This window comes from Colius striatus, chromosome 9, assembly GCF_028858725.1.
Source record: "Colius striatus isolate bColStr4 chromosome 9, bColStr4.1.hap1, whole genome shotgun sequence".
NCBI lineage: Eukaryota > Metazoa > Chordata > Aves > Coliiformes > Coliidae > Colius > Colius striatus.
Genome location: NC_084767.1, coordinates 9372845 through 9400549, shown reverse-complemented (window position 1 = coordinate 9400549; position 27705 = coordinate 9372845). Strand labels below are relative to the sequence as shown.

General features: G+C 38.5%; 1 protein-coding gene across 2 annotated transcripts in view; it reads left to right on the top strand.

The window, feature by feature from the left end:
* Positions 1 to 27705, top strand: part of SLIT3 (slit guidance ligand 3) — a 497173-nt gene that overhangs the window by 262449 nt on the left and 207019 nt on the right. For both annotated transcript variants that reach the window (XM_062001935.1, XM_062001936.1), the window contains exon 7: positions 18711 to 18782. In XM_062001935.1, coding sequence (XP_061857919.1) covers positions 18711 to 18782 — 72 coding nt within the window. The remainder of the gene's footprint in view (positions 1 to 18710; positions 18783 to 27705) is intronic.

Genomic DNA, 27705 nt, shown 5'->3' with positions numbered 1-27705 from the left:
TCACCTGCAGTGCAAGTTAATTTTATGAATGTGTTAGTTTGAGTTTTTGCCATCTGTTCTACCCCTTATAATAAATGCAAAAAGCATATATTTCACAGTTAACTCATTAAAGAGATATGATTGATTGAAATGCACATTCATGTTCCCTACGCAATGCGGAATGCACTGAAGGTGAGATATGCAAAACCAACCGAGCAGGGAGTCTGAGACTTGGGATTGGATATTTTCTGATACAGTAATCTTTATTTCTTGAGGTCTTCAGCTGGCCTCATGCAAAGAACCAGCATGCCAAGTAACACAGAAGTTGGCCCACCTTTGCAGGGACTGACTGGCTGTATATCACAGTTTTGCTTAGGGAACTGCTGCTGACTATGCTGGCTGAGAACAGATTGGCATCTATTATCCCTTTGCTTTTCTGTCTTCTGGTTTATTTGCTTATCAATTAATAACCTTTAAAATCTACCTGCCCTGTCCTTTCTAAATAACTTCTCTTTTCCAATAGTAAAAATCAGAGGGGGAAAAAAGCAAGAAAACCTACATGCAATGCAGCTTGTGTGGTGTCAGTCAGGGAGGTGAAGGGAGGTATTGCGTTCCCGTTAGCCCCCCTGCTGAAGGTGACTTGCTGCTTGCCCTGGCTGTTTCTGTCAGGAACATCATAGCTCCTGCAGCCACAGCCTAGACTATACCTGTTAGGAATGTAGGGATAAAAACTTTAAATTCAATTTAGAAGCCACATCCTTTTAATCACAGTTTCCTCTCTGCCTCAGTGAATAGACGTAGCCTTTTTTGGTTTAATCTGTGCTGCAGTCGGAAGGATAGGCAATGCCTACACCATCTGGACTTCCTGACAGTCTGTACATCTACAGTATCTTGGGCAATGTCAGCAGGGAAGGCTGCCCTTATACTCTTATGCCCTTTCCCTCAGAGAAGTGCCTCATGCAGGATGGCTGAGGGTGGGAAAAGCATCTTGCATAAGGAGTTAGTTGTGTGGTTTTTTGTAGGAGATTGTACATGGACAGTGTATCTCTTTTTATCGTTGGATGGAGTGGTCATTATTCAAAATCACCTTCCTGTGAAGAAAGTTTTGTGGGATTTTTGCATTGTCCCCTGATGCTAAAAGGTGCCAGTGCAGCAGAAGCCTTGCTCACTAGGGAGCTCATTTCAATCTCAATAGCGTGTTTTTGCAAATGCTCGGCAACAGTGTCATGTCAGCTCCTCACATGCTGAACTGCAAGATATTCCTGTGTTTTATGAGCAGAGCTCCTGAAGAGAATGGTGCTCCCTTACTTTATTCCTGAGCAACCTAGGATGGTCCCAAATGCATCAGGGAGCAATGGCAGAAACATGTGCGGACTAATAACCTGCAAATTCTGCAACACACCTGATAAATACTGGAGAACTCCAGAACCATTTCATGAAGTACTTAAACGTCTGTCAAATTTGGTAGTGTGGTTAGACTATACTTGCATTTTTCAAACACATTTTGGTTTATGTAATCCCCTTTCCCATGTCCCTCGCTAATAAATAGAACACCAGGTGGACTAACCAGCACAGAATGGCCCTAAATCTGTTGAATGTGCTAAACAACCACTTCACTTGAGATTGATTTCACAGATTGGAAATGCACCACTGATTTTATTTCTGGGGTTTTTTTTAAATGAAAACATCTGCATGAAGTAGAGTGGGTGTCTGCTCTGTTCTCTGTCCAATTGCATTTCAGCAAGTATTTGTTTCCTGGATGCCCATAGTTCTGGGCTCAACTAGCCACAAGGGATCTGTCACCAACAACTCATTAAAAGCTGAACCATCACTCCTGAGAAACAGATTTCCTCACTGTAAAGGTTGCTCTCCCCTAAGAAAAATGTCAGATAAAATCTGAAATATCTCTTAAGTGTTCTCTACTTATAAAACAGAAGTACATAGCTAGTAGTATTTAGCAGTGGAAGATGTATGTTTAGTGGCATTTAATATTTTTCAGGGGTTTTTTGGTCAGATGTGAAACAAAGCTGATTGTCTCCAGAATAAGGTTATACATAATTTTGATTCACCCAACTTCTATATTCAGTAGATCCACTGCAATATGTAATGTTTTCAGTATCAATTTTTAGGCAAACAATATATTTTTTAACAAATGTTTCTTGTAGGCATAAGACAAGTTTAAATACCACTTGTTTTTTCCTTTGCAAAAGGAAAATGTATGGAAATGTATTTCAAGCGTGATTTAAAGGCTGCATTTCCTTGTTCACATGGTAAAATCTTAATGCTGATGACAAGAAAAGATGGAGTGTACCGCATAGGCCTAAGTCATCCTTTCTGTCTACTTCAAATTCTGCTCTGATCTTCCCTATGCTTTGTATTTTGCATAATTGATTGCCTTCTCCAGCCTAAGAGAGCTGCTTCTGTAGCCCAGTAGAAATGCAGCTGTGTAAGGTGGTCATCAGTGGGGGTTTTGAAGAGTGACATGAGTGTGCTGTGTAAACAGCACATCTGACACTGTGATGTGAATCTTTTGCACAAGACGGGGGAGAAGTTCAGTATTTGGATGTGAGAATCCCAGGCTTGATGGTCATGTAAAAAATTTGTGGTGACTTTTCAGTTTAATCAAGTGAAAAACAATTTAAAAAGTTTTGAGAATCTAAAGATTTAAGTTGTGTAGAATTCATTTCATTGGCATTGGTGGCAACTTTTAATTGAGGCCACCAGCTCTGTGTCCAGAGCTTGACAAAGGAAAACCTCACCCATAAGTTTGAGTAGAATCCGTTATCTAGGGGCTGAAATCTGCTACAAGAAGGGTGACTTGATATGTCCAGAGATTACAGATCTGCTGACTTATTTCACTGAGCTCTGCTTAGTGCTTTCTGGGCTCATTATTCTTTTATCCTAATAAAGCACAGATAAATTTTCATGCAGCACCCATGCTGCAGTATTACAGAGAGTAATGAGTAGCAGATTTGGCCCTTTTCTGCCTTAAAAGTCTCACAAAAGTCTCTTTGATGGAAACAAACTTCAGAAAAGACTGTAACTTAAAAACAGGCTATGTGGTATTCTTACTGTCCTTTTGATAGAAAACTTGATTAAAATGAGATGTGACATCAATTGAGAAAGTATGGAAATCGAATTTTCTTTATTTTGTGCTTTTTTAGGCTAACCTATGCCTACAATTTAGCTTTGTGTAATTTAAGCTGTCTTTGTGCCATACCTTAATTTTGAATACATTTGTTGAAAATTTCCTCTAGCATTCATCTGTGATTGTCAAAAGGAGCTTTTATTCTGAAAAAAATAAAAGATAGTACTGGTTTTAATTATAATTCTAAATAGCTTCATAACCACTGTGAACTCTGAATTTACATCATATTTATGATAGCCACACCATTCCAGGTTTATTGATTTTGTCATTTGCTTCATTACATTTAATGCAAACCTTTTGTATGGAATTATTCCGGTGCTGTGCTGGGCACGGAGGGGTCAGTGTATGCAGTCTCTAGCCAAAACAGCATAGAAAGATCATTTTAGTGCAGACTCCATGAATAAATGGGAGTTGTAAATACTACCCACCAGCAGAACAAAGTTTGCCTTCTCCTCTTGACCTCTCCAGCTGGACAAAGTTAAAATCACAACTTCAGTTGTCTTAATCTTTTTCTTTGTCCTCCTCCTTCCCCTGTGTTTCAGCTCAGTTCCTCAGTCAGTGCAACACACATCTTTTGGCTAGAGAGAAAAAAGAGTCTTTTGGCAAAAGAGCAGGAGTGGGGCAGTGCCTGCTTGTCCCGTGGCAATGCCATGCTTGGCTGTAAGACTTGTCTGGAAGGACCAGTTCTTTGCAGGAGATCCTGCCTACAGCGATGGGATCTGCAGGGAGTGTTGACCTGCTGCTCAAGATAAGGTTTGAAGAGCCGATGTGCTTTTCAGCTTTCAAGGCAGAGAGATACTGTGGGTCTCTGGAGTCTGCAGTTGTTTTACCATGTCACTGGCATTAGGTGTTGATATTTCATTTTGTAAATAGGCAACAGCATTACTGGATTTTGTTGTAGCTTTTCAGGTGAATAGAACTTTCTCAGTTCTTAATACTGCATCACTTTTTCTGGATAACTCAATTGCTGGGTTTAACCTAATCATTAAAAAAAAAAGATGATGAAAACACAGGTGCAAAACAGGTAAGTAAATGGATTCTTGTTTTCTCCAGAAGTCTCAAAAGTTAATTACAGTAATTGTTCGGGGGACTAGATTTCCTGCACCACTTGACCACAAAATAAGATGGATGTTCCCCCTTCCTGACCCCACCTCAGCAAGGCTGCTGCTTCCTATTGTCAGTCCTCAGCTCAGCTGCAGCTTTCTGAGCAGAAAAGCAGAGTCTTTAAAACAATGATGACAAAGCCTGTCTATTTCTCACCACATTTAGAGCACAGAAGGAAATGTTTATGTTTCTCATTCAGTGATTCAGTCTGTTACATGGCTTCGCTATCTTGCAGTTGGGTGGCTCCATGAGATAAAGTGGAGGAAAATGAAGCCACCTGCAGTTCAGTTCAATCCAAAACTTATTCCTTGAAAGGAAGACATTTTTGAAGGGGAAAAAAAAATAATGATGAAACTGGAATGGTATTATTGTCTTTTCCAGTCTTTTCTTCATAAATTGGTTTTATATGTTTGCTGAATTTATACAGTAAGGGATGGTATATAGTCCTTTAAAACAGCTAAATTGCTGCATCATTTGAAAGTTACCTCAAAAGAAACTCAAATAATGTAAATCCTGCATGGATATTGAGAAGATCCTGTGGACAATCCTTGTTTTAGTTTTTAAACTGCATTTACACTTAAATCTACAATGTTCTTATCCAATGTAAAATAAGAGTTGAACTCTAAGTGAAGCACAGAGGGAATCCTCAGGCACTCAAATATTTGTTATGAGGTTAATAGAAGCAGTATAAAGTTGATTATCTAAGTGCAAATCTGAGAATGGCTGTAGTTAGACAGCTTTGAGGTAAGGAAGAATAAAAACTCCTTTCGTTTAAGACCAGTTAACATAGGGCAAATGTGAGATAGCAACACTGGAAGGGGTCATTAGATGATGGTCTCATTTGTACAGCTGATTCCTGCCACCAAATACCATTTTCCTCCACTTTTTATTTCCTACCAAAAGCCTGTGGGATCTAATTTTGCTTTTGTTTACCCTTTGGTAGTCCCATAAATGTCAAAGAAACAAATGAGAGAATTTCATCTTCCTGTGGAAGAAACTTCTGCTCCAGTCTTTTATGAGTTTTTTAAAGCTCTATTTGGAGTTATTTTTCCAAGTCATTGAACAGTAGTACTGTCATGCTATGGTAATATGCATACACAGCTTGTCCAAGGTGCTCTTTTCACACTTAAAATTCCTCTTCCTTTCTCATGTTTTACTAGGGAAAGTGAGGATTTCTTAATTGGCTGTTTGAAGGAACAGGAGACTTTAAAGAATGATCAAGATTATTTCCCTGTATGATTCTGCCTCAATATTCTATGAATCAAAAGTTGCCTAAAAAAAACAAAGCAACCCAGCAAACCCTAAAATTTAACTGATTTAAACAGATAAGCTAATGGACTATATAAAATGTAACATCGTGTACATGATTTCTTAAGGCAAATGGTTTGCATTAAGATCCCTGTAAGTAATGCTGCATTTCCAGGTGCACAATGCACAGGTCATGGCATCCAGTCTACTTCTCAGTGCAGGGAAATGCTGTTCTTTTTCATATACATTAAAAACTACTTGCCATGATGGGTGGTGGGAAATGGATCTTTCTGGTGTGAGAATTAGGTTTAGAAAATAGATTGATTTGGTTTTTTCCCTCCCTCTCTCTTTTTTCTTCCTTCTACTTTCTTCTGTGACCTCTCAGTAGCCCTGTAAGTGAGTCTCACCCTTGAACCTGCTTTATTTTGTATTTAATTTATATGCTTAAGCTCAGGTCATATGCACCATCAGCTATTGATTAGGCCTTGCTTTTAAAACCAGTCTTATAAGGAAGATGACTGCTGCAAGGAGGTCAAGGGGTTTGCCTGGAATGATTCACTGAATAAGGGATCTCACAATTGTCTGAACCTTTCTTATGGGGGTTTTCGTTTTGATGGTGAGGTTTTGTTTGTTTTTTAGCTCTCTGCCTTGAGCTCACATTTGTTTTTCAAAGATGTGGTGCACTTATTTGTGGAGCAGCTGGAAAGCATAATTAAGGGTTAATGTTCAGGCAAAGGAGTGGATAAGCAGCAAGCTCTTGCCAATAAGTTAGACAAGCAACACTCTCAGGAGACTGACTGAGAAGGATGGGAGAAATGTACTGTGAAGCCAATCGTGCAGGTATCCTCTTTACCTACTTACAAAAGATTTGTTGCTTTGATTGCAAGAAAGAAAACTTTGGGGCAGGGCTTTTCTCTTGATGTTTTATTTAAGTGCTGTCACATTTCAGTATGAATTAGATGTTTAAGATTTTGTTTAGAGGGTCAGATGAGGTAAATGGTATGTGCTTTTGGTCCAAACTGGCTGCCTGATTCTGCTAGGGAGTAAAAGTTTTCTTGCACAAGACTGCCTTTTTGTTATTCCAGTCCTGGCAGAGGAAGCAGCTGTCTCTAGTGTGAATGTATTTATGGACTAATGTCAAGAAAAAAATACTCATTAAAAAACACCACCTAGCAAGAAAACTTCAACAAAAATCTACTTGAAGTCTGTAACTTCTAGGAAATTCAGTATATAAACCTGCCTCTACAATGTCTCCTGTTGATGTTAGATGCAAGGCAAAAAAAAAGTAGTTAATCATACTATAACCATATTTCTAATAATAAGCCATTTTCGATCTTTATGTATTAATATTCTTTTATAATTAAGAATGTAGTTATTTCATGATGCTGTTTTTGCCAGTTTTAAGTGGAATAATTCACACACACACTCACACAGGATCACTGTTCATTAGAAGTCCTGCATTTGTAGATAAATACAGACTTTTAAGTTACCTTACTCAAGACTCCTGCAAGGTGGAATAAAGCCCTTTGTATGTGACCTATCGTCTTGTTTTTGCAGAGCCTTTTGTCTGGGAGATCATGGTTATCCCTTTGTACAAGGATTTCTCAACTGTGAAGTTTCAAATCTAGGGTCAAGTTATTACTTGTCCGGCAGTTAATCTCTCCAAGTGAATAGTGACACAGAAGGAAAGCTGAAAGAAAAGACTTTAGCACCTGTTAGGCTGCTTTTATATTCTACCCAAGCTTATGTGAGGAAATCAAGTACTAATAGGGCTTTCCGTGGTTGTTTCTATTTTCAAGTACTGCAATTCAGTTAAACATTAATACTGTAATACATGTTTTACCTATATCTTTATGAATGTACTTTGTGGCAATAATAACATTATCAATAACTATCTATTACAGCGAATTATGTTCAGCACTTTTGCTCAAAACTCTCCCTGATCTGTATTTTAGGTTGGTACTTTACATGTCCTGAGCCCAGGGAAGTACATTTTAGTGTAGAAATGCTGTAGGTTGCTGAAGTTGGAAGTGATGTGTTCAGTTCCTGAAATTTTGTAAACCCTCATTATGCTGCTGACAAATGTGCATCTGCAGGGTGGATGGGTAAATACAGAAAGGACAAGGGACTCAAATAATAGAGCAGTCACATAAATGCAGAAAAAATAGATAGATGCTCTTTGCTTTTCTGAATTAAAAGAAATAGACCTATGGTTTCACATAGATGGAAAGAAACAATCCCTGGTGAATATCTGAAAGAGTTGTCACCTATGTTCTGTACCCTGTTCCTGCAGGATGTGCTGCCACATTGATTTGGTAAAACATTGTTCAGGAAGTTAAACATCTACTAAGGAAAACTGAATGTAGTGATCCAAATATATTGGATGCTTTTGGTTCATAAGGCTGTTCAAACAGGAAGATTTGCTCCAGAATGCTTGCAAACGTAAATCTGCAGGATGGATTGCTGTCCTTATCCTGGGTGATAAACATTTCACAGATGACATGAGTTTGGATGGCTTGAAAACAATAAACTAAAATGGCTCTTTGTCAGCTGTGATCCAGTTTACTGTGTATTTCCAAAGTGCTTAGGAGTTACGATACAATTACTAAATCCATGGATAGTCAAGAGCAATGTTATTTTTAGTTCTCATTTAATTTATCAGGACATCTATTTGCTTTCCCGTCCTAAAGTCTTCTCTGGGCTTATTTCTTTCATTTACTTTTCTTTTTTGTCTGTCTAGAATTTAATTATTCTCTCCTAACCCTTCTTGTTCTGTAGGTGCCCTGTTAAGTGTTTTGGGCTTTCATTTCTTATGTGCAGGTGTTTCACTGACAATATAGGTGAGTTTTGCAAGTGTTCCAGGCCTGATGTAGACTTGGGCAAAGGAGTGGATGGCACAGGGAGAGCACAAGTCACAGCAGCATAGTTTATTTCACATCTTCTTTAAGAAATATGATTAAGTTGAATATGGATAACTACTGGAGGAAGAAAAATGAGTCTTCAAATTCATATATAACTGCCCAAGAAACATTTCATGTCTATGGGTGGACTTTGACAATGCTGATGATGATAAGTCTTACATGAGACTCTGAATGCACACAGAAATGAAGTTTCCTTCCCCATGGACCTAATCATACAGCAGATAGAACAAAATGATACCCACATCTACGAAACAAAAGGTTGTAAGTTTGCAGAAAGCTGTTTGGTGAAAGTTCAGCAGTTATAGCCCAATGCATACAGGTCTATGGCCCAGAGCAGCCTTCATTCAAAAGTCTTCCATTCTGCAATTTCTCACAGCTTACTCCATTCCCTACAAAAAGAATTTCTTAACGTTATGGGGTCTCAGTGACAAAGCTGCTTTCATATAACTAGTGTCCTAGGTCCCAGGTAAAGAGGTGAGCCAGTCCTGAAGGCACTCACAGACAGTCACTGCATTTTCACTGAAGGACCTTTCCTCTTTTGGAAATACTGGTTTCTTTTTTACCCTCTGAGTGTTTGCCAGCGATACCCTGTTTTGTAACAGTAACAAGATAACAGATTTTATTGCTTATTTGAAGCCATTACCAGTCTTCTCTGAGTAACAGGAGTGTGATGTGCTTACTCATATATAAGTGCATATGTAAGTACTTAAATATGAGTAAATAAATGTACTTAGGTAACTACACATTACATATATAAGCACAAAGAGTTCCCAGAGCAGTGCAGGGTACTATTTTTATGAACATAGTAGAAATATAAAGAAATATATGAAAGTGCACAGCAGGAACCCACATTTCCATCAAAAGTGTTTTAGTGTAAGTGGGCAACGCAGAAATCTAAAGCAGGCATTATGTTAACTTATTTGTTTGAAGTCACATAGGAGAACAAGAAAATTTGAGGCAATGAAGTATGGAATTGGGCCATAAGAAGTTATTCCAGTGGGAATTTGAATGTGGAACTTGAATTCATTGCCTTGAGTAGTGAGAATGATGTTTGATGTAAATGTCTTCAAAACACAGATGCTTCAGGCTGATTTCTAATGTGTTTGTCCCACCATTAGCAACAGCTCATCTGAACTTGCCCCTATGCTTATCTAGTACTGATTACAAGTCAGCCACAGATCTGACTTGTAAAATGAGATGTGATGCTAAGAAATAACAAATATAAAGTCTCTTAAAGACAAAGGATCAGGACATTGCATGTGCATTGAAGCAACTACTGAGAAACAATAGTAGCTATTGCTGGCCTTGTTTTGTATCTGTAAGAGGGCAACAGCCTTAGGTCTATAGTTGTATGACGTACTTGGGTCTGCTGCTCTTTTTCAGTAGGGCTGAGAAGTCACGTACCAGCAAAGCAGAGAAATGTAATCTGAATGAGGAGTCAGAATTTGGAGCTGCATGCGTATATCAGCCATTTACAATCATTTGTGTGTTGAAAACAAAATCTCTGAGGTTCATAATACCCAGACAGGTAGGCAGTGAATGATGCAAAGCTGCAGGTAAGCCAAATGGCTCCTTTGTCTTAAAGTAATGGAACACCCTTACTTTTCATTGGTCATTTTTTTCATTTTTACAGCAGAAATTACTAGAATAATTCAGATTTCATGTCTCAAAAGCGAGTTGCTCTGACCTGATCAGTGTAAGAGAAAAGCAATAAAAACAAACAAAAAACCTGGTAGCAGTCCCCAGACACCTTTCATCATCTGGAGTGGCACTTAGTCATCCTAAAATCAAAGCACACAGTTGTATTAAAGATGAAGTGCCCTCCTCTTTGGGATCCCATAGAAAAGCTTTTGAGCTTGTGTTAAGAAGGATCAGTACTGGAAACCCATATCAGAGCAATTTAAAACTAATGCAGCAGCTTGGAATATGTCATATTCATTAACTGTATTCCAATGACTGTGGGATTTAGTTATTATTTTAGCACTCCTTGGATGCTGAGGAACTGAATAGTCTGATAAGCCAGGATCTGATTGAAAAAATAAAACAACAGTGTGTTATACTAAGATACTGCAGCTCACAAGTGCAAGGTGTTCATTCACTAGACACTAACATTAATTTTGTAATTTAAAAGAAAAAGATCACTGAAGCACAAGGATCTTTACTGGTTTGCCCAAATTTACCAGCCATGTAACAAGGTTGACACTCTGCTGTGACTTTACTTACAAAACTGGCTGGTTTGGTTTTATTTCCTCCTAATTTTTGTCTTAAGAGCTAGAAAATGTATCTCAAGTCACTATATGACTGCGGGTGATAGGATTAATCTAATGTAATATGTGATTTCAAAGAGGACAAATGTCTGGAGATCGAAAGTCAAGATTCCTTTTTGCTCTGTCATCTCCCTAACTGTGTAAAAGAGGTGCTTCTGGTGTCTGGCCCTTGGGCACGTTTACCTTCGCCTAATTGCAGAGGTCTATTGCGTTTGCTCTTTGCTACAGCTGCTATCTCGTCACATCATTTTCATGTTTGCTGGAAAAGTCTAAGCCTCTTAAAGGCATGAGAGCCCTAGTTTTCCTCTCAAAGCTGAATTTAGTAAATTATTAATAATAGAAATGTGCAAACAATGAAACACGAGAATGAATCCAATTTTGTCTGAGCAGCCCTGCACAGTAACCACTTCTCTTAGCTGCAGCCCAACCATTCTTATGGCAGCGCCCCTGGGCACCTGTTACCCCTTCTCCTGGGCTGCCTGGGCTCCGCAGTGGAAGCTGCCATGGCTTCCCAGGGAAGCCCTTTGCTGGTGTCCTCAGGGCAGCTCTTACGTCATCTGTGTTCAGGATGTCTGTCCTACGCTTTGGATAAGAACCAGCAGAGTAAGAGCCATGCCTTGTTGCATCACTTTAATAGAGTTCCTTGCACTCTTCTGGCCCATTGAAGCCACATTTTAGAAATGCCAGAAACTCAAAACAACTTTGTCTCTCTTTGACAACTGACAGCTGATACAAATTTTGATATTAAGGGTTGAAGCATTCTGTATCTTTTTCTTTTAAGTTTTGGGCCTGTCATGAATTTGTTATTACATGAAACATACCACAGAATCGCTTCCAAGCTAAAAAAATGCCAGCTGCATGCTGCTCTATTGATCTACCCTAACAGCTAGCCTGCGGAGGCTTATTTGTTTTTCCTTCAAAAAGCGTGACTTATGTGCTATTGGCTCCATGTAAGTAATACCATGATGGTACAAAAGCCTATGTAAACATTGCCCTTGCTCATAGTCCACATCCTCAGGAAGCGGAGACAGCCCATGGTGCAGTTCGGTGCTGCTGCTGTCCTCAGAGGGCTGTGGGCACGGGGAGCTCGGTTGCTGTGGGCATGCAGTTCCTGTGTCTGAAAGGGCTTCTAAGTTTGATGGAAGTAATGGCCACAAATGTGTAAACAGAAGCAATTTCCAGCTGTTATTGTAGGAGTGGAAAGTAGGAGTTACTTAGTGATCCTATTGCACATGCGGCAGCCAGGTGGATGCCATTCTTCTGCGCCTCCTTACCCCATGCTCTTCATACATTGCAAATTTCCACTAAGTATTTAGGTCAAATATCTTCAGATTTTTTCTTTATAAGTGCTTTAGTTTCAGATTTTGCACATAATAGCATCCATAGTGTAATGATTTCCTGCCAATACTCCTAACATGTTTCCCTGGTATGATTTCCTATTAGTAAGGTGAAGGATTAGTAACATTTTGGAATTAGAACTTCTCTTTATTTTTGGTATTTGGTACTTGGTAAATGGGAATAACAATAAATAAATATTTAAGAAATTGCAAAGCCTTCTGAAAATAGAAACCCAACTATAGTAAATAACTTTCATATTCTCTAACACCCATTTTATCTTCCTCATTTTTTTCCCCTTTTCCCCTTTGGGGCTATGGCAGAGGAGAACAACAGATGGTTATCAGTCAAGAGTAACTAGGGAAACTGCAAAACCTGCCCCAATTGCTATGGAGACAGCCATTTCTGTGCTTGGTATGCAGTATTTGTTACATCAGCAACCAGAGAGAGTTAAAAAAAGAAAATAAAATGTTCTAAACCCCTTGATATTGACAGGAAAGCTTGGGTTTGTGTGTGTGTATCCTTGTGGGAACAGACAGGAGTAGTCTACATGTTTATTTGCCACTGAAGTTTTTCATTAAGCTAGTACATCTTGGTTTTTGACAGCAACGTTTTGAATTGTAAGTTAATGTAATTAAAAAATTTAGATTACTAAAAAAAATACTTTTGAATGGTCTGCAGAGTAATTATTTATAAGCAACTCTCTCCTCCAAATCAGATATCCCTCACTCCTGATTTAACAACCTGTCTACGTAGGTAGGATGTGAAAACTGAAGACGAAGAATATGACTGTGCCTGATTATTTCATGCAGACGAGCTGTTTCTGCACAATGCTTCAACCATAGCTTTTGGCAAAACCACATCTTTAGGAAACAAACCAAGAAAAAATGGAGGTTTGGAACACTTGTAAACATCCCAGAGGGAGATTTTAGTGTGATCACAGCAGCTGTCGTTTGTGTTTTGCACCACCAATTTACTTGAGAATTATTTTAATGTTGAATTTCATGTGTCAAGGCTTTAAATTTTCTGAAACAATCAAGCTCTTACAGAATGATTTTAATAAAGTATCAATAAAGGGTAAAAATTAAACATGAAAAATACAATAAAAGCTACACTGAAATTTAGTATTGCTTCAAAGGACGGTCTATGATCATTTATAGTGCTTCCTTATCAACTTCATTTATGGATAAGGACTTTAGTTTGGTATGTGAGAAATTTTGTATAGATGTATTGGTGCCTCTTTCCTTTGAAATTGTAACATGTAGACTAGTTTGGAGGATCAATAATAAATGTTATAGAGCGTCTCTATAATTCTTACATGTAATTGAAGAGCTTCAGTACTAGGGAGTAAACATTATAGGAAAGTGATGGCATAGACCCAGCAGCTTGTGTTAGGAAAAAAAGGTTTGGGAATAATATCCAACCTGAGGTTCTTTTTGAAGGTATCATTACCGACATTGATTTTATTTTGACAATAAGTTAATGTGATTTTTACCTGCCTATTGAAAATTCCATTAAATACTTTAGCAACCCAATACCTTTAATATGGATGCTTCTAGTTAAATATGCAATTCTCTTTTTTTATCAGCAAGAAAATGGCTCGTGCTTAATCTCATATCTATAATGGTAGTAACTTTAAATCTGCAACGGTAGAATTTTCTTAAATATGCAACTATTTTAACACTTAGTTTAATGCTAAGCATGTGAAAAATGAGAAACAAATCTGAAAAGTATTTACTAGAGTCCTTGTTAATACAGGCTCTTATTTAAAGATTTAACTAGCCTCTGGACAAAATATAAAAAGGGGTTATAGTAATTAAACTACCATCACAGTATAATTAAAAACCAGATTAACACTTGAGCTCTGCTGTGGCCATGGTAGTGTTTGCAAAGGGAAAAAAAATGCCTCACTGAAACAAATAAAGATTATATAGTTCATGTTTTGTGAAATGTTGATGCTTGAAGGACTCCTTCATGAATGTGAGTATGGCTAATTGCAGAAAAAATGTTGAAAGCTTTCATATAAGCATCAGGTTAGTTGGTGTACTATGGAAAGACATTGCAGGTAATAGAAATGTTGACTTATACATATTCACTAATTTTTGATATTACTAAAAGATTAGATTTTTTTTACAAAGCTTAGACTAGTAGCATGATAGAAACTATATCACCTTTTTTGCTTGAGATTTTTCATTGTTGTGAGTAAAACCTCCAACCGGCCGTATTAAGAATGGCAAAGAATATCAACATTGTAAAATCCTATTCCTTCCAAATGTTATTTGAAATTTAACTCTGATGTATGATAGATAATGTACAAGTCTAAATGGATAAGCTGGACTTATACTCTGTCAAGGAAATTGTGTTTTAAACAGTTGAAGCGGTGTCTTGGCCAACCCATAGAGTATCCAGGGATATAAATCTGTTAGGATGCAGCATTATTTCTCATTTCACAGATAAGTGATTTGTGTTTCTTTTCTTACAAGTAGCAATTTTCAATATAGACAGCAATCAATCACTTGCATATCATTTAGTCACATTTTTTTTTATACTTTAAAAAAAAAACCTGTGATTAGCTATTGAGTCACAGAGTCATATCATAACAATTTCTATGGCATTGTGTACCATAACTCTACCATATGAGAGATACCTTTTTTTTGCAAATAGATTTATAAATTCTCATATTGTTTATAAGCATTTTTCTGTGTCACACTTCACCTAAATCCCATATACCCATTCAATATTTTCCTTGCTCGAGTGTTTTGCTCCATTCTCTGAGATCTTCTGGTAGTGCTCTTTGTATCTATTTGTATTGTTGGGTCACTAATTGCCTGTCACAGAGATCTCGGATCCCTGGAGCCTGTTAGGTGAGGTCAGAGTAGGTAATTCAATCACACACAAGCTGCTGGATTTCCCAGGCTGGGATCTCAGCTCACTGACGTTAGAGCAAGAACCCTTCTGACAACATCACTGAGCCCAAGTCCTGTGCTCTGTGTCTAATGCATGAGAGATTCAGTATTTAACCCAAACACTTGCACCCACATAAAATTACCTCTCTAACTTAGCAAAAACTTAGAAGTTTGAAGTTTGGTGGTGTTCACTGGTTCATGCCTTGGCTTGTAGTTGTTATCATGTGCCGTATGCATTGTTTGGCTATTTCACACAGCACAGTTGCTGAGGTTTCATTCATCCTGTAGCTTCTTTTAAATATCAGAGGCTTACTTGTTGTACTGAGGACCCTGATTTTCTTCAGAGGCAATTGAATTACCTGGTAGTTTTAGATAAAATGTGTTAAATCTAGATTTGTGTTATCTGACCTTTTTTGGTCATACTATTATATGCCTAATATCCTGTTTGTAATATTGAGGACAAAAAAGATCTTCTAGAAAGGGTATAAACACTGACAAATAGGGATAGTATTTAAAACTGAATAAATACTTCTGCTGCTTGAAACCATTTGTTAAATTTGCTGGAGCAGCTGACCCGTGTCTCAGGTAGCAGTGCTCTGTGTGTGTGCGAGTGCTTTGCTCGGAAGGCAATGGTGAAGAAATGAGAGCAGTGCCATATATTCCTCAAGGAAATGTGTGTAAAATATACTGTTCTGAAATACTAATTCTTTTTCCTTTTTTTCTTGAAGGTTAATTTTTACTTTCTTTGCATAGGATTAGTTTAAATCAGGTAAGATGTTCTTAACAAATGGTAGGCACGTCGATTCTGTGCATCGAAGAGCTGCATGAACAGCTTACCCACTTTGAGTAGGTGATGTGACTGGCAGCTCACATCACAGGATCCTTACTTTGTCTTCACAGATACAAAAGTATGTGTCAAATACCTGGCTTTGTAAGGCTTTACCTGATTTTTTTCTCAAATTGTTAATCCAACACGTTGTCTTGGAAGGAAGGTGTTGTTTAGACTTGAAACTTCCAAATCTCTTGTCTCTGCTTAACTACACACCAGGATGCTCTACAGATACAGAGACATAGAATTTCCGTCTTAACACACAGAGAAATAAACGGGGAGCTTCAAATAAACAGGGGTCTTCAAAAGAGTCATACCTAATTTTAAGACAAGTAGTGATTCATTCCCTTCTGAGAAGGAATTCTCATGGTTAAACATAGATGTGAATGTTGTGGCATGGTTGACATCAGGAGACATGAGAAACATTAAGAAGGTGTCTTTTTCCCACAGGCTGTGCAGATTTAGTTTAGGCAGAATCAGAGTGTATCTTTAATGAATATTTTCCATAGGTATTGACTATCCTGCTAAGTCTGTGTCTTCTGAGCATCTAGAGGTTTCTGTCATTATAGTCCTATGGATTAATCACACAGACTAAACTTGGTTGTTAGCACTGACATGACTGGACCTATAAAAATATGATTAAGATTGTTATTAGGCTTTTTCAACAAAAATCAATCTCTGAGAGAAGTGGTTTTTAAACAAACCAACACACGGCATATGAAGCCCTTTAATCAGAAGGCTTTGTCACTAGCGCACTGGGTTTATTTGCTTATTTTAGTGTGTTTGACAGGAAAAAAATCAATATTCTAGTATAACTCAAAAATAGGCAATGTGTAGTACTTCCTGTAGAAGAAAAGAGAGGGGAGATTCTCAAGTTGTGCCTGCTTTCTCTTCGTCATGCTAGCATGTGCCAGCTCTATGCTTAATAAAGCCAACTGAAGTGTCAAGTACTTAGTCATGCAACCAGTGTTAAGTATAACTCATTTTAGGTTTATTCCTCCTGGTATACACAATCCTTTCTGTTTGAGCAACAAATTTTTAACAACCCACACAATCAAACAGGGATCTCAGAAAAAGCCACTCAGCCCCCACTGGTCCTCCCAGCAGTCAGAAATACATAGTTTTTAGCATCTTTGGTAGGTGGTGGAAGAAACAGAGAGAACATAAGTAAATATGTGTGTATATAGTTATAGATATATGTATGTATACTAAGCACGAACTCTTATGCTACACAAAAATCCATCTGGAGTGAATGTACACCCCAGTATCTGTAAGTACAGGAGATACTGCTGAAGTTTTGCCAAATTCAGCATGTTCTCCAAAGTTATGAGAAGCCTTAGCTGAGCTTTATGATTGCTAAGCTCTTTAGCAGACCTTACAGCATATATGGTTTTTCATGCATTTTAAATCCTAACAAATGTCATGTTCACTGAGCCCAGACTGCAAAGTTTCCCATAGCCTTCAAATATATATGCATTTGAGGTGTTCAATGTTAGTAGATCAATCTCAGTCTTTAAAGGGATGAATAAAGATTATATTTTCCATTGCTTCATTTTAAACCTTTGTATTACTTTCTGCTCTTTACCCAAAAGAGAGTTTGGTTTGATTGTTTTTGTTGTTTTGAAATTATAATGTAGGTTTTTTGGTTTGTTAATTCTACCATAGTGCTCTATCTGTGCTTTATTATTGTGTAATCAGAAAGTTGTGACAAACGTCCGTTTAGATCAAAAATTAGGTACAGCAAATAATTGGGAAGAAGTCATTAAAACTCTACAGATGTTTTATACATGAGTGTAATGTATTTATTATCTCTGCATATGTATGTATTACTATGTAATGACAACCAGAAACTGCAATGCAGTCTCGATATCTTTGTTCGTGATATTTTATACGCTGAGGACAAATGGTCCCTGCCTCACCAGACCTAAAAGTATAGGCTGTGCAAAGGGCAGTGAAAATAGAGTCAAGAGCCTGCATCTATTTTTTAATGAAATGCAGATATTGTACTTACATGTGGGTAGGTACATGATTTTATTTCTCTAAGTGTAAAATTTAAGGGATCATATGTCAGAAAATGTAATCTCTGAATTTTAAATCACAACTTATAACGTTAATTTTTGAAGCAAGAGAGACAGATGTAGCTGTAGTCCTGTATCCACATTTATTGGAAAACACATTTAAATCACATGTATGCAGGGAGACAAATGAGAGAACTCCGCCATCCAAATATTAAATTACACATTTTGAAGCAAAATAGTGTTTTAAGTGTACGTGTGTATAATGCTTTCTGTCACTGGATTGCTCTCCCTGATGCAGTTAGACAGAGTCTGTATTTAGGCAGAAATCTTTCAATAGAACGGGCTACCAGATGGGACCAGTAACAATGCAGAGAGGCATCGAACCACCACAGACATTTGGTGCTTAGAATAATAAAAAGACTATAAAATTAGATTAGTTGAGTCTAATTTGGAATTGGTATATTCCCTATGCACTCTCACAGCTCTTGGGCAGATAAAGCCTGGAGATTTAGTACTGTCAGGACAGAGGACTCCAACTTCCAGTAAAAGAAAAAAAGGCATTGTGGGAGGTCACGGAGGGCAGCACAGTGACCTCCAATGATTTACAGGCCTTTAGCTTAATGAAATTGTTTCAGTGACATGACGGTAAAAGCTCATAATGGATTGGATGCCCTAATGTAATGAAATTACTCCCTTCTGCCTTTAAAAAAAAAAAAAGCGCAATTAATATTTACTGAGACCTGACAGGCTTCAGTGTGCGGGAGCGTGCAGCCTGTCAGGCAGCAGCCAGCAGAGCCACAGCAGCGTGGCAGCCGAGCAGCCCTGCGCCGGGCGGCGAGCAGGCGCTGCGAGGGGGTGGAGGGACACCTCGGTGACGGGGAAGCCCCCAGCCTGGCGCTCCGAGGCAGCTCTGCCCGTACCGACCAGCCTTCATCCTCTCCCTTCCTTTCTGCAGGCAACTGGACAACAACCAGATCAGCTGCATCGAAGATGGAGCCTTCCGAGCCCTGCGCGACCTGGAGATCCTGTGAGTTGACTTGGTGCTGTGCTGGGGTGGCGGGGAGAAGAGGGGGGGTGGCTTTCCTCATGCTGCAGTGCTAGGTGAATCTGGAGGCTTGGTATCCTTCCTTCCCACCTCAGACTGGTGGTATCGGGCAGAAAAGTGAAATCTCACACTTCCCCCAGGCTGGGGTTAGTGCTAATTAAACCACAATAGACGACTTGCCTGCTGCCGCTCATGAGGAGCAGGGATGTTGCCGTGCTCGCTCCTGTGTGGAACAGATGGGGTTCAGCAGTATTCCAAGTGCGTCCGATGCATGCTCTGCAGCCAGAAACCTGGCCAGGTCTGTGGAATGTGAGTAGCGGACGGCTAACACGTTCACGGGGAAGAATATTGCGAGATAGATGACAATCGCCCTAGACAAAAAGCTGTTTAAAAGGTGTTCGGTATCTGAGAGGGAGGAGAGACGGGCTTTTGGCAGGCTTGTTCAGTGCAATCATTGGCTTTTGGGGAGGATCCTTCTCTGAGGGCTGAAATAACACCACGTTGTGCTCTTCATGTACCACAAACTTTACACATCGGCTGTTAAAGCTTCAGCGCAGTCCAGAAAAAGGATTTGACAGTGAAAGATGACTCCAACAGAGAAAAAGCACATTAGATTTAGAGCATCATCATTGTAATGTAAAATCCAATATTACCCAGAACTCAGTCTCTGAGTAGATAATTTGCTCATTACTGTTACTTGTTCACTTTGAGACCTTTTGTGGAATAGATTTTGACTGTATGAACTGATACAAAGCTTTCCCTTTTACCTGAAAGTTAATGCTGCAAAGCTGACGGTGTTAATAGTTGTGAAAGCACACTGTTGTGAATCAAAATGGAGAGGGAGCAGGGCAGGGACAACCCCTCCAACACTCAAACCCTCCACATCTGAACTGCAGTTAATACGAGTCTAGCACTGAAGCAACATGCACTAATGTACAGCAGGGAAAGCTGCTCAGACTGCAGAAAAGCTTGTCCCTAAATTACGTGGTGTGGAACAGTAAATGGTAAATGGTTAAAGCAAGGACCTGCCTCACGCAGTCCTGGCATCTGGAGGTCCAGGAGACTAGAGACAATGCCTTTGCCTTCTGAGAACTGGCAAAACAGTGGCCTTTATAAGCAATGCTGTGCCTCTCACCACAGTGGTTTTGAATGTACATGTGATAATACAGGGGATTCTTCCCCAAGGGGTCTACCCATTCTGTAATGATGCTCAAAGTTTTGCCATGTTCCAGCAGAAGCTCATCTTTCTGAGGGACCTGGGAGTGCTGGCCATGCATGTTTGTCTGTCATTTTGGCCCCTCTCTCCCAGACTGAGATACTGATCAGATACTGTGTGTTGCTCATCTTGAGCTAACAGTAGGTATCTGCAGAGTTTCTTTTCTGGGAACTATGTCATCAGTGTATTGTTTGAATTCTATATTAATAGCACTCTTCAGGAGAAGTAATGTGTTACCACTAGAAAGTTTAGCTTCTCTGTCAGACTACGTGGTAAAAGAAAGGAAGAAAAGGATAAAAAATGATCAACTCCTGTAAAATTGATGTGGGCTTTTTTTTTTGATGGACTGATTTTCCAGATCTGCAGAGAATGAATCAGTCCTCCACTGACAGCAGACTGTACTATAACTTTTACTAAAATAGTCTAGACAATAAATAGGAGCCTCTTTTGTAGTACACCAGGTTCTGTAGGCTCTGAAAAAGTTAGTGGAAATTCATTCCTTCTCTCTATTATGTAGTAAATATTGCATTAGTTTATTTATCCCTCTCTGCTTTTAATTGGTTAAGTCTATGCCAGTTATTTGTGGGTAGGAGAAGAGGAGGATATACAAAATACATCATAATCAATTCTTTAATGCATTTTTAATTTCCAGCTCAGGCATACTTCTACAGGAAGAATCAATCTTAATTCTGAAGGATGAGAAAATAGATAGATAGTATCTATTTCTAAAGGTATTTTTCTTGCAGTCACAAAATATGGGGTTTATGCTCCCAACCTAGTCAGAGATGGTTTTTTCCAAGTTTTTCTTCAAAGTTTGAGCATTTAATCTCTCTATCAAAATAAATGTGCTTAATGCCCTAGAGAATACATATCTTCAGTTGTAAAACAGTCATAAAGTTAAAAAATTAAACCAATTTGGATCATCAAAGAATATTGAGAAATGAAACTAAATTTCATCATTTCAGGCCCACTATGTATGTTATGCTGATATATTTAACCTGTAGTGCAAGATGTATAAAATATTTAATGCTTCTGACAAAAATTAATCTAATTGTCTGTTGGAACAGTTGCCAAGGACACCAAATAATGTATTCCTCTTTTACTGAAATTTTATGACCTTTCTGATATCAAACGTTTACATTTCTGCTTCTCTGTACACCTGCCTGTCTACAGAATTGTGAGTTCTGTAGCTGACTTGGAGCAGAAGCAAAACGCTTCACATTACTCAAAAAAAACCAAAATTAAGAACATTTTTTTTTAAAAGCACTTTGGTTTCTGGATTCCACTTTTCATTACACCTTGAATTCCTAAAAATCCAAGAGTGCAAGGAACTTGGTCATTTGGTAGATGTAGGAAGAGAAAGAAGTTGTGCAGTTACCCTTCAAAGTGAAGAGCACTTTATGGACCGTGCTACTTATTTCTGCTTACCAATGTGTTCCTGTACCAACAAAAAGTACAGAGGCAGAAATTAAACTGAGACTGAAATCTGTGACTAATTTCAGTACTTGACATGGCACAACGAGTTGGTAACTTCAGCTGAAGCTTGGATCAGGCCAAGGCACTGACTACAACTGCCAGTACAAAATCTGTTGATCATCACTTCATTTATGAGCCTCCATGTCTGAATGGTCAAAAAGGTGTCCCTGATCCAATGAGCTGACCTATAACACCATAACACAGGTTCCAAGGGCTACTGGTGACTCCAAGTTTTGGGTTAAAAGCTGAAAACATGTTGAGTGTGAAGCACTATGGTGCCTTCTGTTGACTTTCTTTGCCCCTGCAGCAAGGTGAAAATTATGTCTGAGGAATTCCATGCAGAACTGACATGCCTACTTAAACATCCTTTCTTGGTCCTTTTGCACTGGGGCTAGTTTTGTTCATTTTTAGCATCAGGTTTTCAGTATGGTTTCCCAAAGGTTTTGGTTTTGATTTATTGATAAAGTAAGGATCTTTCTTGCTGACATACTTCCTTTCCCTCTTTTCTGTAAGATGGCAAAACGTATTTCAGTGAGTTTGTTTTTTCATTCCAAGATGCAGCAAGGTGTTTGCAACCACAGAAACAGTAATAAAATATGGAAAGGGCATATGTTTGTAAAGGCATGGCAAAAGTTAACTGACTTACGACCTGTTGGAATAGAAATGCACCGAAAAGTTGAAAGAAGTCTGTGTGAAACTTTTGTTAACTAATGGGTCATTTTCAGTTGGGAAGGGTTTTCGACTCTGTTTAAATCCTACGGCAATATCTGTCAATAACAGTATTATTGAGGAAAAAAGTGTAGCTGTAAGCATGTGTAAAGATTATTTAAAAACTCTCACAAAACAAAAAACCACAAAGAATTCTTCAAAGTAATTGTCCGGCATTCCTTACATTGTGTGGCAATATGATGTTCATAGCCTTTGTAGATTGCAAATTAGTCCATAGCTTTAGTTCCAAGTGTCCAATATTATGAAACACAGGAGACTCAACTCTTTCAGAGCTCAGAATTTCACCTTCAGTCTCTTAAGATACATGAAGAAAAGGAGTTAATTTTACAGTGGTTCAACAACCTCGCTCAGACTGGATTGACTAGTGATACCAAGTGAATGAACATACGATTGTCATTAGACTGGAAGTGCCGAACAATGCTTGTGGTTTTAGGATCCACTTCTCAGTAAGATACAGAACTCAATTTTGCAAAAAAACCCCTTTTATTTATTGTTGTTTGGCCTTGCTGAGGTAGCTTGAAAACCCTATGGTGATATGGCAGTTGTGCCATGTAGACCAGACAGGAAGAATTGTGAGTCGCAGCGGGCAACTTAGGTGGAGTGATCTTGGTTTGTATTGTTAATATGAAATATACAGAGAATATATAAAACTGTATTTAAATATAAGATTTTTCTTCCTACTTTATAATGATAGCCAGAGGGACTGGAGCTTGAACATATTTTGTTCATTAGAGATTTTGTGAAAAAAAGGAAAATTCCCAACCCCAAGATATTTTATCATACCAAGAGCTATTCCTAGGGGATCTATGGATAGTTTAAGGTGGCAAATGAGTTCTTGCTATGCAGAGCTAGTACGGAATGATTTGGGGTTTGGGTGGTTGTTAGTCATGTTAATATGTCTTTTATATAAATCCCTGACCCTGAAACTACTTCTTGAGTTTCACCTGCTTTCTGAAATGAATGACTTTATGGCAACAAATTACTGATGCAGGAATCCACCATACAAGTCTGTGCTTTAGTGTAAGAAATCATGACCATTCACAAATATTACTGAAAAAGAGCAACTACAGTCATTCAAATATTCAGAGCACTTTGAAGTTGTAACTTCAATTTCAAATGACCCTTAAATATTTCATCTGGAAAAAAAAAAGTAAATTTTTCAGGTTGTAAAATACAAACATAAATGAATACACCACCCTTCCATCCCCAAAGCCTTAAACTTATCCTGTCAGTGTTTGTACACAAAGAAACATTTCTCCATTTCTCCCCAAGCATTTGTGCGTCAATGTTTTACCTGCTCCATGGCAAACACTCAAGAAAAGCAGAAGCCACAAGTGCCACATGCCCACTTCTTTCGAGCTCCAGTTCAGCACCGAGTCGTGTTCAGTGGGACACGGTGCAATCAGTCAGACCAGCTGTGGGCTGCCTCCTCCCATTCATCTGTACATTGTCAGATATATCCAGTCACTGCATGCATTTAACAAAGGGCTTATGCATCCTTTCCCTTTTTTCAGCCCAATATTCCTGTTATATAGGACTTTGTTTCATAAAAAATTCAGTAATCTGTGCGATTTCTGATAGAGATGTCATGGATGAGGATACTTATAATACACACTGCCTTTCGTCCTAGCCAACTTTTAAGAACTTTTCTGAACATGAATCATTATTTTGTGCTACAGCCAAGATTTAATTGTTCCTAGGATTGTCTTCTGTATGCAAAGCACTCAGTTATATAGTCACTTCTAGTTATTAGAAAAATGCTATTCTAGGCATGTCTTAACTAGATAGACGATTTTTATTTGCTTTCCCAACTTGGAGAGTCAGGGAGCGAAAGTTATGACATAATTCTAAATATATGAGATGTCATTACTTAATGAAAGCCTGAAAATGCCACACAAATGCAATTTCCTCCTCTATTTTGCTAGAAGTTATGATTGGTTGAGGCAATTAGGATCAAACTTGAGCTCTATAAATTGTGTTCCTATAACTGATACCAAAACACCTGAATGCAATAATGAAAATGAGATTTCTCTTTAGAATATCATGGATATCTGGTTTACTAACTCATACTTAGGTACAATCAAACTAAAATGATTGGGGTTTTTTGAGTTCTGATTTGTAATTATTTACCCAAGGGTGTGTGTTAGCTCAAATGTATGTAAATGAATAAAATTAATTTAAAATCTTTAGTTAGTCAGCATGTCCATAATACACGTCATAAAACCAAAACTGGAGGGAGTAATCACAGGCAGCATAGAAGAAATTGAAGTATCTACCAGTTAAGTCAGTTTAGGTGAAAAATAAGGAGTTTAGCTTTTCTTAGGGTATCCTCAGTATTCTGTGTTGTATCACAGGCAATCAAGTTATGCCAGAGGAAAAGCAACGGTCAATTTGACAATTGATAAATGGTGCACTCAGAGGATAGAGGTATCAGTGGACAAATGATAGTTTCCATTTTTCTTTACTCCATTACTTTATTAGACTCTCCTGCAGTTTATACCTTTCCCCTCTTCCTGCCTTCTGTATTGCTGTAGGTCTTTAAGGGAAGGAGAAATGCTCCTGAAGGACCCAACTGCTGTTGTTACAAGATTTCTCTTATATAAATCAGTTAGAGATAAGATTAACTACAGAAATGTCTTTTTCTGGCAAACTTTTTTAAAGGTACTGCACCCCCAGTGGACATCTGAGATTTATAATTAGCAGAAAGAATTGATGGAGGAAAGATGGGGTGCTTACCTTGGTCTCTTGATAAGAAATGTTTTTATTTGCTGATACATGTTGGTGAGAGATCTGGTGTCATTGATCAAGCTATGGAAATGAAATCTGAGATAACCTCTATTCTATAACATATTATAAAATGTGAGGTTGGAAGTACAGCATAGTGAAAAGAACATTGTCCAGATGGCATCGTGGTGACAGGCTTTATATCAAAGACCAGCTGAGATAAAATAAGAGCGGGCAGGAGAGGCCCTCTGAAAATCACTGATGCCTGTTACAGATGTAATGTAACTCTCCGTTTATGGGGAGAATATATTTGCATAAATTCATTGATCAATGATTTTGCTAATCCTGCAGTATTCCAGGCATGTCCCAGCAAATTGATGGACATTTCTATCAGACCTCAGTGCAGATGCCTAATTATATTATATATTTAGAAAAGATGGATTTTTTCCCCTCCTGGAGCATATGTAGTAGTCAAATGCTGTGCTCATTCTCTTTTCCTGCTCCCATTAAGTTGGAGGGTTTTTTTCCCCTTTAAGAATAGCCTGGAGCTGTACAGGCTGCAGAACTTATCTTGATAAGAGCAGTGCCAGGTTAGAATTATTAGTTTCATGAATCACTGACCGATATGCTTTTTGAGGAAGTCCATTCTTATGGCTTGAGTAGTGTAAGCCCTTTATTGGTGCTGCAGTCACTGCTCCAAGAGACTCCAAAGTCAAAACTCCAGGAGACACAGAAATTTCTGGCAAACCTCGCCTCTCATGATATTAATTGTTTCATTTGCATGCTCTGCTCATCTCCTGACCTGCCCTCCTTCCCCTTTGACTAATATAGTTTCTTCATCGGTAATATAAAAGATGTAGAACAAGCATTTTGACTGTTGAAAGTCAAATGAATGTGAACAACTTAATCCAGAGGACATTCAACTGTCTGTTTAATGCAGACATGCAACTCAACACTTTACTCAAAAAGCTGGGCAGAAGACTATGATGGCAATAAAATTCCTTGCAGTTGAGGTGATGATAGAGTTCTGAGGGAAAATAACAAGTTCAAGGTAGATGAGTAGTTGTTCTATAACATGATTTGTGTCATTCAGTATATGGTCCCCCAAAGCAGCTGGATGATGATACTATCGTAGCTGGATATAATCCTGTTGGCATTAATAAGATCTATTTGGCTGGAGAAAGAGGCTGTGTGCCTGTGTGGTATAGGTTTCCATGTTATAGATACATCCCAGGATGTCTTTAGCCCTTCTGTGACACCATTGGGGGTCCAAAACTGGTGATGAATGCAGGAACTCCCACTTGCTCCACAGTTGATCAACACAGCAGCAAAAAAATGATTCCAACAAACGTTTCAGAACTCATAATGGTTACCTTCATGGTTTTTGGTTTGGTTTTTTTTTTTTTCTGTGTGCAATTAAAGGTCTTTTTTATGCCCTATAGGGATATAACTATTTTTCAGAGGTGGCTTTCGTCCCTCTCTTATGCTGGTTGAACAACATAGACAAAGGCTTTGCACCATAGCCAGACTTTGTACAAGAGAGAAGTTAAAAGCTTGGTTTCCCTATGTAGAGTAAAATTATAGGAGCTCTGTATACCAGAATTGTTGGTTTACCACTTCAAGCATCTCATCAGATATTTAACCTTAAACTGCAACTACTGGGATCAGAGTACTGTGCATTATTTACTATTAGCATTATCCAATAGTTTTAGCTTGAACAATAATACTGCATCTATAGTAAATTAGAAATAAACCATTAACGTGTAGATAGTTAACTTGCAAGCGAAGAAGATAATTACATCTGCACCTGAAAAAACTCCATAAGTAGAAGCTTTTTCTGATCTAAAAGTCAAATAAGTGTCTTTTTTCATACTGTTCAGAAGGTTATGCATGCAATGTAAGTATATGAATGTGTTAAGTATATATGGTGAAAAGAGCACATATATTATGGTTAAATGAGGAAAAATAATTTTGAAAGCTTTAGGAAGAAAGGCATATGCTTAGTGTATTTTTGTTATGTAGCATATCCAGTTCTGTGTCTAAGAAACAAGAAAGCTTAAGAGCTGCATTGAGGATGGCCTCAGCAGATCCTTAGAAACACATTTCAAAATGCTGCAACCTTTGTGCAGAAACCTTTGTTGTGATATACCATATTGCTCTTGAGTATATGAGATACCTCAGAAATACCTCAGAAAACAGCTTAATTGGAAGACCATCAAATGAGGTGGCTACAGAAAGCCATTGAAGGAAACAACAAACAGTAGTGCCAGTAATTCTTTAAAATTGCATGCATCCCCCTTGTCTTCAGGGTACTGTTTGGCCTGAGGTATCTGTGGCTTGCAGGTGCCAGACTACGGCTCAGATTGGGATTTATTTGAGGATCTCAAGTAGAAGAGAACATTGTGGAAGGCAGGCTGATGGCTGTGATAAGGGGATGTAGGAGCATATGCTGAGCAAAGTCTTTGTTCAACAGATTGGTCATTTAGATTTGCTTTTGCATCTTTTGCCATTAGGATCTTAGATCGTGTCTGTCACCAAAGGGCTTTGTTAAGAGAAGGGAGGGTGGGAAAGCAGATCTTGTTCATGGCTTTCAGCCTTGGACTTGGCTACTGTGATCGATAAATTGCCGCAATGCAGCATCTCTGCGACGACACTTGAAGGCCGCCGAGAAGCCCCCGTTGGTGCAAGAGGCGGCTGCGGGCTGGGCGGGCTCTGGAGAGGGGGGTAGCCCACTCCGCAAGCACCCAAGCTTCTTACTGG